This window comes from Centroberyx affinis, unplaced genomic scaffold (genome assembly GCF_046629955.1).
Source record: "Centroberyx affinis isolate AG114_WGS23_722 - 3 ecotype Tasmania unplaced genomic scaffold, CSIRO-AGI_Caff_v1 ptg000018l_1, whole genome shotgun sequence".
Taxonomy (NCBI): domain Eukaryota; kingdom Metazoa; phylum Chordata; class Actinopteri; order Beryciformes; family Berycidae; genus Centroberyx; species Centroberyx affinis.
In genome coordinates, this window is record NW_027278733.1 from 4,287 (window position 1) to 19,319 (window position 15,033).

Here is a 15,033-nt window from a genome sequence, read left to right on the forward strand (position 1 = left end):
AAATCCACAGGAATCATGGTGATTTCAGCATCCTAATCACAACAAGTGTCCATCCAATAAAAAAAGGAATGCGCTAACTTGAAAAAACATGATAGAACGCTAATCGTTGTTGATTGTGAAACAGTCCAACCTGCCCACCATGCTGATGATGGTCTCGCTGTACGGAGGGTAGACTGTTGTTGCCATGACAACGTGGAACGATTAACAGAAATTACACATAAACCCTTTAAATAAACTACATTCATATGCAAAACACCAAAAAGAACTCGAAACCAAATTTTCTCAAAACCATCTTTATTCTCAAGAGCCAATTCACATTAAGTGCAAACATCATCAATCATGAGCATCAAAATAATTTTCTCTTTAAGTGCAACTTCTCCTGTCTTCCAGGGTCAGGCCAAAGCACTGTCCAAACCTGTAAGATGTATTTTCTGGGCAATGTCGCCTGTGTACAAAGCCGAGTGCAACATTGCAACGTTGGAACAAAACTCAATCAATCTTTTCTTCCGCAGATTCACTCTTACTCATCGACACACACTCTAGTCTCACTCCCTTTCTCTCCATGACGGTTTTCCAGTACGTGTTGAACAAAATGAGTTGAACGAGAAGACACCCAAACACACGAGGAGAGAAATCTGTGTTGACAGTGGATTGTTTTTCTGATGCTGGTAATGCTTCGACGAAGAAGTTGGTCTTACATGTATTCACTTGTAGCCGTGTTGTTTTGTACTGACAGTGAAGTACAGCTACAGTACAGTAATAGCTGATCCGTTATCGTAGAACTAATGCTGCACTAACTTAAGTGTTTATGATTCGTAATGTCTTGCTCATTGTTCTTCTTTGTGCAGAAGTGGAAACAGTATTGTGTTTGTTTTTTTGAGAGCAAGATACTGTATTCTTAATGTTATGCAAAACAATATAATGTTCATATTATGCGAACAACATCCGTAAAAAAAAATCTGCAGTCTGAAAATATACATCCTTTTTCCTTTGTACTGTAAAATAGCTTTTCTATGTTATTGGTTTGTAACTGAGTAACCTTAAGAGTAACAACTCTTAAGAGAGATAATACCGTACTGGTGCCTCTTGAGGAACAGCTAACGTTGTCCGAGCCAGCGTTCAACACTGGCTACGTCTACATGCACAGAGTTACGTTAACGTTATTCGGGGAACGCGATTTCAGGTCGACGCATGTAAAATTCCTAACTGGGTTAAAATGCCTGACTTCCTCCTATACTGATCAGGTTACTGTGGCGCGGAAACACGTTACTGCTTTCGGCCCTTGCGTACGAAATTGCATTGTCATTTGGCGAATTCTCGCGACTTTTCGAGCAGCCGATAGCTAGTTTCCTCGGAAAAGAGTTGGCAACACTTGTTCCACTTTGTTGAGCTTTTGCGCCCCGAGTTGTGATGAAGCCCTTGCGTGTCCGATAGAAACGACAAGTAGCCGGGCAGAAAGGAAAACAAAATGGAGGGAAAATTGATTCTAGATCAGATTTGGAAGAACTTTAGATTTCGCGCTACTCGGAACACCTAGTCAAAGAGTTACACTGTATCAAGATATCCTATATCCCTATCCTATCTGAAAGAAACTCATACTCTGGTTATGAGAAACCTGGGTAAGATGTCTGGCTTACTCCCATATTAAACAGGTTACTGTGGCATGGAAACATCTTTCAACTTTTGTTTTTCACTGTCGTAAACTCAGACTCCCACGGCATTATGGGAACATTTTGATGTCAACAAAAAAACATACTGGGCAGTACATATTATTACAGTTACGATGATTAGTTCTTTCCCCTGTATTAGAAGTAACCTAGTCTTCAGTCAAACAAAACTTTTTCATACTTTTTTGCTGGCGGACTATTTTATCTGTGGACAGGCTGATTGTTAACTGGTTTATTCGTGGCAACTATGAGACTCAATCGCAGGCTATCAAAGGTTCATGTAAACAGCTTGACCTGACTAAGAACTTAACGGGCGTACGGACAATAGATGTGCATGTAAACATAGCCGGTGTCACTTTCCCAAAACGGCTCTGGCTCAGCATGGTCCGGCCCATATGTGAACTGGGCTTGTCTGCCTATTCTCTCTCTGTCTCTCTCTGATTGTCTGTGCATTGATTTTTTTTTTTTTTTTGAGTCTGTACAGTTTGTGAGGTGTGTGTGTGAGGTCCTGGTCATTCAAACACTGCAGCAAGTCTATTGCTTCGATGAAAGGCATCACTTCACAGAATAAAACACAAGCTGCTTTGAGGAGTAGTGTGAAGCTTGAACAAGCGAGATATACAAAGCAAATGTTTGTCACGTCGCAAACGGCAATACCATATCGAGGCTTTAACAAAAAAACAAAAAAAAACAAAAAAACAAAAAAAACATACCGGCTAAAATATGAGAAAGGAAAGAGCGCTACATTTTCACAATCTCACCAGCTTTCTCAATGTACCTCGCTGATGATGAATTATTTAGTTGAATTCATTTGGGCCAGCCAACGTTTACTTGGCGTCAAAATCCCAACCGACCGCTCACAGTGGTGGGGTCTGGCCCATATGTCATCCAGGCACATGCATATGTATATGTATAGGTGTATGTATACCGTATGTACGTGTGTGTTAGTGTATATGCGTGCCGTCCTAAGAGTGGGGTGGTAGGGTGTTCTGCAAGCGGAATAATTTTCATTTCTGTATGTAAGGACCAATAAAGTCCAGTCAGCCATTTCCTCGTCCCTACCCACCATAGCACCATGGCGTCACCGTTGTAACATACAGTCTCCCGTGTTCGGGGAGTAGTTTAAAAAAAAAAAAAAAAACTTCTGAAATCGCTTTATATGGGACTAGTGAGGCAACGTGGCCGAGATGAAACACTTAAACCCATACCGGTCGTTTAGTAGAAGCAGCTTTTTTTTTTACGAAGACGAAAAAAACGCACGAGTCTCGGTCACGACTGACGTGCGAGCGGCATGCACTAGCAAGGACAAGCGGTCACGACTAGATATCGCTAAGTAACCCCATTATCGATAGGAGGGCATTTTTGAGTCATTCACGTGGTTTTGGCACAGCATATGTGGCATTCTTACGAAGAGAACAAGTACTCTATGATTGTCTTTTCCTGACATCAGTGTCGTTATGTGCTTTAGTTTAGTCCTGACGAGTCTCTAGCACGGCAAGCGGGCCTCGTTTTCACCGCGGCCGCTGCGTTCCGTGTAAAGTCGGAAGTCTGAAATTCCCCCCCCCCCCCCCCGGCTAGTAGGTTGTACTTCCAACCGGCGGTCCAGCTCGGAAAAAACCAGGAGAGAAGCATGCCTTAATTCTTTGCTTAAATAATGTTCCCCATGCAGCGGCTAATGTCAGTGATACTTAGCAATGTTAGCTAGCTAGTTAGCGGCAGCATCTTTTGCAACTTTGCAAATCAAATTTAGATGTTTAACCATTTACCACACAGCTGTTTTCACGGATTTAAGGTCATGCAACGCTAAGAATCAAACGTAAGTATATTTTGAGGATTATAAACACGTTAAAAGCAATGCTGTGTAGTGTTTACAGTGTTATGCCGCCATATAGACGTGATGTCGGCTAACTGCGTCTCAGAAACCCGAAAAGGTTTTCCTATTTAGAATTCCATCTTGAAGGTCAGTTTGCTCACATTTTTCCTGGTAGGAAATCAGAAATTCCGACTTTCTCGACATCTTTGGAACGCAGCGTATGATGACTTAACGTTGTGATGTGCGACTACGCAGAAAACTCGCGAAGGCTTATACGTTGGTGCCCATGCGAGTGAGTGTGGATGGTACGGGTCAGGTCACAGTATGGCAGTACTGAACAGGTCAGACACTCACCGGATGGACGACTACATGAGAGCTACTGTTTTAACTAGCAAATGGGTGTGTTAAAGTTGAGGGGGGGGGCAGGAAAACTTGCTAACGGATTGGAAACGTGTCTTGTTTTGTATTTAACTATCAAATCAGCAGCCATTTTGAATTTCCAATATAAAGGAAGGAAAACACAACATTTGCATGGTTTCTAATGACTGAACAAGTGTCGACAAAATCACGAATACGCCAACTGTACAATCATCAACACAAAAAAAAAAACTATAGTAAAATCAGAGGTGAGAGGTTACATCCACAACAATGACAACAACAACAACAAAAAAAAAAATAATAAGAACAAAATGCTATTCACATGTACCCGCATTGTAAGGAATGGTTCCATCCAAAACTAGACCAAAAAGCTACTCCTAAGCTATGGAATGAAGTGACACTCAGTAGTGCTAAGAGAAAGTTCATTGTGACGGGCCTTCTGCTGGTTCCACCCCTGAGACCACCAGGGTGCCCAGGCGCTGACATGTGCACACACACACACACATACACACACACACACACATGCGCACGCACACACACACACACACACAGTCATACATATCCATTGGTCAGTCCTCAAAGACCTCCAGGAAGAGAGGAGGGAATAACTCGGTGGGACACTCCACCTTCATGTGAAGGAACCGGCTGGCGTGGCACGCTCCGATCATCCTCAGGTCCGTCACCTTCATCAGCAGCTTGGGCCAGAAGTGCGCCACCTTGTGTTTGCGGTAGTTGATGTAATGTTCAAAAGCCAGCAGGAACTCCTCTTGGCAGCGCTCGATACGCTCCACGCTGCTCAGGCCCGGGCGATCTGATGACGACAGACAGGCCAAGAAGAGAGGATCAGACAGTGTGCTGTGATCTGTTAGATCTCTTAGTATAGTAACTGATTTAGTATAGTAACGGTCTACACTGTACATGGAAGGATCATAGTGATTACAATAGTCATTCTTATATATTCTCTCATTGGGATCATTTCTAGTGAATTAAGTTATAGTGAAATAAAACTTTTATTAATTTTGCTGGGGACCCCCCTGGAAACCCCTCAAGGACCCCCGGTGGCGCCCAGACCCTACTTTGAGACTAACTTTGACACCCTAGACCAATATATCAGTTTGCCAAAATACCAGGCCGATATTGACGTTTTATTAAAAATCAGATCTGGTCCAGTCAGTGTCGTCCACCTCCAATATGATGGATATGATGCAGTTTTTTTTTTTTTTTAACATATACACTGATACACACTGAGTATGCATGGATATGTTTTATTATTATTGTCATCATCCTGGGTCTCAATGGAGAGTTTTAGTGTCCCATGATGGTCTAAATGCTGTTTCAGAGGCTTTTCCACTCTGACAAGAATACAATTCTAGGGGAAACACTTACTAATCTAATTTTTTTTTAATATTTTGGATACAATTTACAATGATTTATATTGAGCATCAAAAATTCAATTTAAAGTTTCTGCTGGTACTAATCTCTGCCCATAATGCACAAATTGAAAATGGTGCTCATCCTTAAAAGGGATTAAAAATATTGTTATTGTAAGACCTTTGTTTGCAAAATAGTACAAATTTACTGGATGCAATCATACATATTTTTTGATATTTAGCAATGAACATTAGGTAACTTTTCCCCCCAAATGGATTTGTAGCATATTGGATCCCTGCTCATGGATAGTGCAATCTTCTTTCCCGGTGTTAATACCATAAGCCAAATACAGCAGAGTATATACAGCAGGACGGGCATTAAAGCACCACTGACATGTTTCCACGTGTGAGTCACCACTGTTAGTTATTACTGCTAATCACTTCCACCGACGGCCTGTTTAAAGACCAGTAAACCAATGGTTTAATTTGGGATTATAGGGATTTATTGAGACCAGTGAAGGAAAATGAAAAAAAAAAAAAGTCTCTATCCTTCCTTTGTACCACAGCTGAGTGAATCAATACTTCCCTGTGTATCACTCGCCCTGCCATCTCAAAGGCACCGCTTGAACTGGACAGCATTGATCTATCCTCCCGTGCACAGATTGCGCGCATTGGCTTTTCGTCATGGAATCGATGCCAAAGTACAGTTCAGTCTGCTAATCGTCGTAATCGTTTTGAGAAGCTTTGTGCAGCTAGCTTGGTTTTGGCTCCGGCACCGTTTCCCCGTGGTATCTCAGTCAAGATCAATATTGCTCTGCTGTGTGTTGTACATGCAATACGTGAGGTGGGGCTAACCTGCCCATCTGTCTTGTCCTCTGAAGCCCTGCAGTTACAGTAGCCACTAGGATTTGATATATATTGACCCGGGCCAATACAGATATTTTTTTGGTTAAAACTGCCAACAGCTGGTATTCAGTGTCTTTGAATATGACTATTTTTGTGCCAAAAACTTTCAGTATTCAGTGTTTTCCCCAGCATTTTATTCTTGTCAGGGTGGAAAAGCCCCTGAAACAGCATTTAGACCACGGGACACTAAAACTCTCCACTAAAACTACTATACTGCTATATACTACTATACTAATACTACTACTACTACTACTAATAATAATAATACATATTCATGCATATTTGTGTGGAATCAGATGAAACTGTCTCATTAGCCACTAAGAGTATATTAGGATTTGATACTGAGTTCACTTGTCTCTCTCTCTACTTAGGAAACATACTGTATCTAAGGACCTGGATATCAGAGACAAATATTTACTACAAATTCTCATGGTAGCAAGCAAGAAGGCAATTACAAGACACTGGCTTCTTGAAGAGCTTCCTACCCGGAACCGATGGATAGATACTGTAAACAGCATATACAGTATGGATCGTATGACATTCAGTTTAAGATTACAGAAAGAAAGGGGAGAAGAGTACTGGACTAAATGGGATACATACCCAACTAACAAAGGGTCTGACAACTGAAACTATAGAAAATGCAAAATGTGAAACACAAAAGTGAATGTGAATGAAAGTGTACCATTCTATGACTAACAACCCCTATGTACATCATCCAATGTAACTGAGTGACCTCATGTTTACTGTGTTATAAAACAAAACAAAAAAAAGTATAAAATAAATAAATAAATTGTCTCATTAGAATCAGTTCAGGTAAAGGTCTTCTCATAGACAGCCAGTGCAGTATTGATCAATTCTACAGTAAATATTGAATTAATCAAACTGCATCATAGCCATCATATTAGAAATGGACCACACTGACCGGACAAAATATTTTTTCGGTAAGAATCCGGACACCAGGTGTGCTTACCGGATGAAAGGAGGATGACCGCCTGCAAGAGAGCCACCTCAGAGTCGTCCAAGTTGAAGGACGACAGCGACACGCCCAGGTCGAAAATGGCGTCCGAGACCACGCCCAGGCCTCCGTTCTTCAGCTGGCCGCGGGTGACCGCCATCTCCCCGTTGAGCGTGAGGGTCTCGCTCTCCGGATCATAGCGGACGGCGGCCCGCAACGACATGATCTCCATGCAACAGCCTTTCAACAGGATGATCTGGTCTTCACAAGGCAGCTGAGGATGACAGGAAGGAGATGAGCGTTTGGTTCACAGGATTATATGGCTCTCAAATCTATACTATACACTGTACTACAGCTGCACTTACCTCACAAAACATAGGCAGTTTTTTGGCAAAGTCCACCACACGGGTGATGGCGGGGGTGATAATTTTTGTAAACTGACTGAAGGCTTCTATGTCCACTTTGTTTCCTTCAGGTGTATTTACGATGGATGCGTGACCAATGTCCTCAGGCTGAAATGACACGGAAGGATTGGGACATAATGACTGAACAGTCTGCCAGCACGAAAAATCCAAACCACTAAGACTGCAAAAACAACACATACAATGTTCTTATTCTCCTCTAAGTAGGACACAAGCCCAAGGAGGAACTTAAAAGTATGATAATTCAAAGTGCAATAAAGCTGTTAACTTTGGATTTTGTTGGCAAGGTAGTTCTCCCTATGAATATGAATACTATATAAGACAGGTCATAATATACACTGCCTGCCAAAAGTTTGCGGACACCACATTTTTATTTATTTTTACTATTTTTCACATTTTAGAATAATAGTAAAGACATCAAAACTAATATAAATAACACAAATGGAATTATGCAGTGACCAAAAAAGTGCTAAACAAATCAAAACTATCTTCTTTCTTCTTTAAAGTAGCCGCCCTTTGCCTTGATGGAAAGGCAAAGGCTTTGGAAAGAAATTCATACATAGGCATCAACTTCACTATTTATATTTGCCTAAAAAACAGATTTCAAGCATTTAATCATAAGCCTTTAGATCAAAATGGCTTTAAGAGAATGAAAAACATAGTACATTCAATCCGGTGTGTCCAAACTTTTGACTGGCAGTGTACACAGAGCCCTCACATTTCTTATGGACTTAATAAACAGCGTTATGTATATTGATATTGGTGATAAAACACTTACTGGAATTACTGTATCGCAATTTCAATAAATGTTTTTGTCCACTGGGTCTTACCTTAGTTTCCTTCACCCCCACTGCGCTCTGGTCAGAAGTATAGAATAAATTACATGTTATTTCATTAAGTAGCATTGCTTCCTCGACCTGTTGGATAATCAACAGGAATCGTGAAGTTTCAATGAAGAACCCGTGTCAAGCCAACTAAAAAAAAAACAAGTTAAAACTGAGGACAGATGACAGAGTGGTGCAGAGAGAAAACAGGTGAGCACAGAAATGCAAGACGGGTTTCTATGGCGAGAGTCGGGGGGCTCGGAGCCGCGGCCTCAAACGGGTCCTCAGAAAACGCAAAACGACCCCGCCGCGCGTCGCAGTACACAAACGAGGTGATCAGACAAATATTTCAACAGGGTTCCCACTGTGGCCCCTGGTGTAAAATTCCACTTTTTCATACTTCCTGGTTTGTTAATGTTGTGTTTCTAAAGGGGTGAACAGCCTGGTTTCCATTTCAGTTGGTCTGAAAACCATCTAATGCAATGAATGTGTGAAACAAGTTGGAAACACATTCTGGTATATTCCTGTAAAGTGACCCATGTGTAGAATTCCATGATATTCTCTGACTTCCACAGAGAATTTATGAAATCCCCTGACTATCCCTGTCTGGAATAGGCCTCTCTAACCTCCATGACATTCCAGAAATTCCATAACCAGTGGGAACCTCGTTTAAAAACTACACCCAATTAGCCCAAAACCCAGATAAAAGCAAATCAGTTAAACGTCTCGGTGTTCTTTCTCATCTTGCCATAGAAACCCGGGATAAAGTCAAGAGTTTAGATGGACTTTCAATCTGGAGAGAGCAATTAAGACTTTTACAGAAAAGAAACAAAATTAGTTAAAAAAAAAAAAAAAAAAAAAAAAAAGGTAGGGTGTGAAATCAAAAGCTTCAAACTGTTCAAACTGATAAGAGAGAGAAAAATGAAAACAGCAAGAAAAGATCAGTTATTAGTACTGGCGATTAAGGACATTGCTTGGCAAGAGATAAAAAGAAAAGACAAGGAAAAGATGTTCCGTTATAAATTAGTGCTGTTGCGCGGAGGAACACACTTTCTCCATCGTCCAGCTAATTCTCCCCACTCTACAAGGAGATACAAAAAAAAAACACATGGACATATTAACACAGGGAACAGTGGAACAGTGGTTGTGGTGGCGGGTGGATGGAGGTTTGGGGGGGGCGGGGGGGGGCATGAAGTGGAAGGGGGGTTAGGGAGGGGAAGAGGAGAGGGGGGTGGATAGGATAAACTGGGCCGGGGTGATCAATACAATGGAGGCTGTTTTGCCGGGGAGGAGGAGACGTCTCACCAGGAATTTCCGCTTCTGCTTCCAGTGGTTGCCCTGGGCGTTCGTGGCCATATGGGCCTCGGTCACCATACGGATGAGGTCCCACTCCTCGTGGGTGGGCTCCAGTCGGTCCCACACCGTCTTCTGCAGCTCCTCCCTCCGGCGGCGCTCCCGGTTCTCCTCGATTAGCTTCCGCTTGGCCAGCCGCTTGCTGTCGTCCAGCACCACTGGGGGGGGGGGGGGAGAGGAGGGAGAGGGAGAGGAGGGAAGGGAGGGGAGGGAGCCAGGGGGGGGTTGGGGAGGGAGAAAAGACAATGAGAGTGGACGGGAATGAGGAGGGGGAGGAGGAGGAGGAGGAGGCATGAAACGATGCAAGAAAGTTGCCGACGCGCTTGAAAATACAGGGCAAGGCTCGCTTTACTTGAAGTGCAGATTATAAACCCATTAGAAAGCAGAGATATATATATATATTTCTTACAATTTCATCATCAGACAAACATCAGAAAATGACATTCAATCTAGATAACACTTGACTTTAAGCAATCATGATACGGCATCATAAGCGCATGATAAGCACATTGTGAGTGCATGATCATTATTAGAGTTGGAGCTTGATACAATAAACACAATATACAAGTGCACTGTGATGCATTGCAGCAGAGTATAATTCCATTAGAAGCACAGATAAACTTTTCTTACAATATAATCATTAGGCAAACATCAGAAGATTACATTTAATTTAATATCGTGTCATTAACGAAGCAGTATTCAGCCCTCTATTTTTTTGCACATTGTGTTTATCATTACCATGCTTGACGGTAATTAATAATAATTATCATCCTCTCACAATGTGCTTACACTACAGTACCTTATGAACACCACTTCAAGTAAATACTGTATCAAACAAGTATGTAATTATGAAGGCATTACCAATCTACAGTGAGCATGTATAACAAATGCAAAGTATCCTTGCATGAAATGACACTCACACACTCGGGCTATGTGAGAACTGTTGTGTAATTCAATTGTTGCACTGTCTAAATAAGCAAAGGGCACTGACTTACAAAGACCTCAGGTTATAAGGAACATGTTTAATTCTATTCTTTAACTTCTTATTCAGTCACTTTAAGCTGCTTTACCGTTGTGTGTTGCCGTGCAAACCCTAACGTTCGGTTTATTAATAGAAACTATAAAGGTCTCCGAAGCCGCCATATTAATGCCATTACAGGAGGCTTCAGATCCACTCGGGTCGCGCGCTTAGTGTGACAGCCTCGGCACGCAGGAACTTACGATCGGTCGCCATTCCAACTGCGATGCACTTCTTGAAGCGGCATTCCTGGCACTGGTTTCTGGTCACTTTGTCGATGATGCATTTCCCCTCGTACTTACAAGCATAGGTTGGGTTGAGATTCTTCTGGATCGTCCGCCTGAAGAAACCCTAGAGAGCAGACCGCCACATGGTCAAGGCTGCTTTGAAAATGGTGCACTACACTAGTTTTGTATAATAATAATAGTAATAGGAAACCACGCTTGTGTTACCTTGCAACCCTCACAGGTAATACAGCGATAGTGATAGCCTGTAGCTTTGTCCCCGCACACTACACATAGCTCATCCTTGTCCAGGTAACTTGGTATGTACCCTAGAGAGGAAGATCAAGATGGTTAATATGACTTTTTTTTAAAGAAATATCACTGGAGTAGTTTTAGAAGTGGCTTTTAAAACTGTTCATTCACTGGGGGTCTCACATGCTCACAGGGCATACATGTTGCTAACCTGCTTTGAAGTTGGTGTTGACCTGAGATTAACAATGTTATTTAACAGTCATCCACAAAAAGTGTCTTGGCACGATATGGCTGGACATGTGTTGCTCTGAAAATCCCATAAAGGTCTCTGAGTTTGCTCACTTGCATGGAAACATTAAATGATAACATACAACAGCCCTTAATGTATCTTAGTCTTCAGTAATACATGGTCCTCAAGAATAAGTATCTGTAGGTGTGAGGATTATAGGTTAAAATTTTATAAAGGAGGTTCTTCTGCAGGAGGTAGATAACTTTGCTTTTTTGAAATGATTGTTGTTCCTTTTTCTTTTTATGAAGGAAAAAGTTAAATTGAAATGTGATGTTGACACAAGCAACTCTCAAAGGGTTTATGTTTCCCTGAAGAGTTGGAGTTTTATTACTGATATGCTTATTTTTGCCTTATTGTACATGAAATATATGTGTATTAGAAACCATACATGCAATAAACTACTTCCAGTGATTACAGTTATTTAACAGTAGAAAGGCCAGTGGATTTGCGGGCATAAGAGAAGTCCAACCAGCTGTCAATTTAAAAGGGAATATATAATTATAACCACTATTTCCTTGTATGATTTACAAAATCTGAAAAGAAGAAAACCAAGAAGAAAAACAGGAAAAACAGAAAATGGGTCTGAGGAAAGTCATGGCAGGACATTTTGAAAGCAGAGATATTTCAATTCTAAAACTCAGAACAGCAGTCAATTGATGTTGGCTTGGCCTGTGTCACATTAAAAATGTCAATGTACAAAATAAATAAAAGGTAACTGGGCCCTGTCAGCATACAATGGAGAAAAAAAACAGAATGCAAAGTCAAGTCCTATCTCCAGCTTTGAAGCCACTATCCACAGACGGTCCAACAGTGTGACACCTAAAGTTTTTTTAGTGCTGACCTCCAGAGATACCAGTTTACCTCCCAAGTTAACTCGATTCTTTATCTTTTGTGTTTGGGGTTCAAGCTTAACGAGTTCAGTCCTTTGACCTCTCGCAGGCTGCAGGCCCGGAGGTTCAAAAACTGATCAATACTTCTGAGGGTCTGTGAAGAGAGCCATCATTCAGCCTGCATCAGCCTTCTGTTGCCTCGTCTGTGGGCTGCCGCCATCACCATCAATCAATATGGACCCCTCCCCTCCCTATTAAAACACCCCGAGCATCACTGATCTGCCACTGCATGACGCCTTAAGTCTTGGATTTACGCTTATCAGACTTAACTTGAAAATCCCAGACATCATTGATTCATTGATCAAGGAGGAGGATTCATCACTAATTACCAAAAATAGAAAAAAACACCCCAAGAGGCACGCAACGTACTTTAGACAAGACAAGGTGTGAGGCAACCACATAAACCGCAACCACGTTTCATTAGTTAATTCTCAACTCAAATGTAATAATATATTGCAGTTATGCACTTGAAAGTGTACAAGCATATGGCAATTCAGCCCATTTTTTATCAGCTACCCAAAAAGCAAAAACATAAGTCTTCCACCAAGAGGAAACTACAACATAGGCCTTCTACAGAATTGTTCCCAAAGACAAAATTTCACAGAGTCAAAGAGGAACACGGACAACAAACACAGGTTGGCAACAACAGCATGCATCGGGAGTAGACTAATACCCAAGCTGCCACGCTAATCTGGAGGTCGTACCTTTCTTGTGCTGCCCCTGCATCCACTGCAGGTGGAAGAAGTCGGGCTTTCCCTCAGAGAAATACTCAGGCTGATGGTGGAAATGGCTCAGAGGGATGTCCATGCCGCAAAATTCACTTTTAAAAGCCGGAGCGCCGCCGGCGTACGCGCAGGAGTAGTGCTGACCGGGCGGCCAAGCCTGCTCCATGCAGGGCGCGTGGTGCATCGGCTGGGGCTCGCAATGTCCAAACCCCGGCCCTTCACCCGGGTACATGCAGCATTCCCCGCCGCCCTGCGCCGTGTAGCCTCCCCCCCCGCCGTGAGGCATCTCGAACATGTCTGATATGCAGTAATTCATGACGGAGGGCTACAGCGAACTACCATAAAAAGTTAGAAGAGCTTCAACTCCTCTAAGAAAAATCCCTTCAAGGTAAAACCTAAGCGCGAAAGAAATCAACTCCTAACTCGATAAGTAAGAGCATCAAGCCGCGTGACAAGCTCCCTAGGACAATTAGAAGTACCCCCAATCTAAAAAAAAAACAACAAAGTTCCTCGAAGTTGACCTTAGTAGGCGAATGAACCCTTCATCCACCAAATCCGCAGCCTATACCGAGCAATTGCCCCACCCGCCACCACCTGGCCGAATTGGGAAGCAGAGATTTATGACGACGCAGGGCTCTAATCTGACGCTGGACAAATCCTAGAAGTGCAGCAGACAGTGGCAAATGTCACAGATTAGAGACATTGCGTGATGCACCTACAGTAAATACCGTCTCATCGCATCGGCCGAGTGGAAAACACACCAGAATAAGGCAAAGCCAGTGTTTAGGAAGACGGTGCGGGGTGAAAAATGTTTTGTACCAACTGTACACGATGAGGATTCCCATATGGTGGAACAACTAGTGGTTAATCTTACCCCTCAACCCTTAACCTTTGCTTATTAACCTTTGCTTATCCCGCGGGTGCCTCAGACAAGCACCCTTAGCTCACTTTCATTATTCCTGTCAACACTTTAGTTCAATCTGTGTAAATGTTGTGACACTAAGAAGATTTCATTGTCTGCGGTCTTGACACATTCATGACCAAAACACCGGAACAGTTTAGCCGCCTTTGTCAAAAAGAAACCACCTTACGGCAAAGAAGTAACACTTCTTACATGAATACTAAACAAATTAAGAAACTAATTCAGATTTAGAATTCAGAATATATAGTACATGCTTAATATTTTTAAATAGCGAGAAGTTCTGTCAAAAGACAAGGACGCGCATCTAAAATGCAATAACACCAAATTTAAAAAAAAAAAATCACAGACTTTAAAGGAGAAGTCCTTAAGAAATTTGAAATCTTGATTATTGAAATATATTGAAATAATGGACTCAAGTTTATCCATGCATCACATGCTATACTACTTACTATTAAATTGTATATAGTAAAAATTTGTTATTTTCTTTGCAACACATATTCTGGACAATTGATGGGTAGACACTCTATTCTACAAATGCATTTGCAGCATAAAATAACATTAAACCATTTTCTATGTAGCTTTTGCAAAATCAATTCCCCCCCCCCCACTCTGGATACAGAACAAGCGACAAATGGCCTGATTTTTTTCAGATAATACACGTATTATCCTCAACACCAGCTATACTTGGTCATATTAATTATGTGTCCTAATCAATAAGGATAGGATAAGCCTTATGGCGAGGATGTGTATCTGTTCTGATTCGTAATGCCTCTAACTAAGTAACAGTGTTTTCTTCACCATAACTCCACCATAACATGTTATTCCCACTTTGCTGTATAAAGTGACACTTATAAATACAATTCCTACAGTTTGATGATTTAAGAAGAAAAAACCTGCTGATTTTTAGGCGATTGTCTTTATTGTGAGTTATGGATAATACTGCAAAATAAATCAGTTAATACTGAAGCAGACTTAATTCATGTGGCTTGAAAAATGTAATATATTTCATTACTTTATGTAGTTAC

At 41.7% G+C, this 15,033-nt stretch overlaps 1 protein-coding gene across 5 annotated transcripts in view; it reads right to left on the reverse strand.

Annotated features, from left to right (window-relative positions):
- Nucleotides 1–285: 285 nt before the first annotated feature.
- The window catches only part of thrb (thyroid hormone receptor beta), a 97,430-nt gene continuing 82,682 nt past the window's right edge, over nt 286–15,033 (reverse strand). For all 5 annotated transcript variants that reach the window (XM_071538547.1, XM_071538621.1, XM_071538317.1 and 2 more), the window contains 7 exons: nt 11,159–11,259; nt 10,910–11,057; nt 9,641–9,846; nt 8,342–8,428; nt 7,455–7,601; nt 7,105–7,363; nt 286–4,669 (listed from right to left, as the gene is read on the reverse strand). In XM_071538547.1, coding sequence (XP_071394648.1) covers nt 4,428–4,669; nt 7,105–7,363; nt 7,455–7,601; nt 8,342–8,428; nt 9,641–9,846; nt 10,910–11,057; nt 11,159–11,259 — 1,190 coding nt within the window. In that variant the 3' untranslated portion in view covers nt 286–4,427. The remainder of the gene's footprint in view (nt 4,670–7,104; nt 7,364–7,454; nt 7,602–8,341; nt 8,429–9,640; nt 9,847–10,909; nt 11,058–11,158; nt 11,260–15,033) is intronic.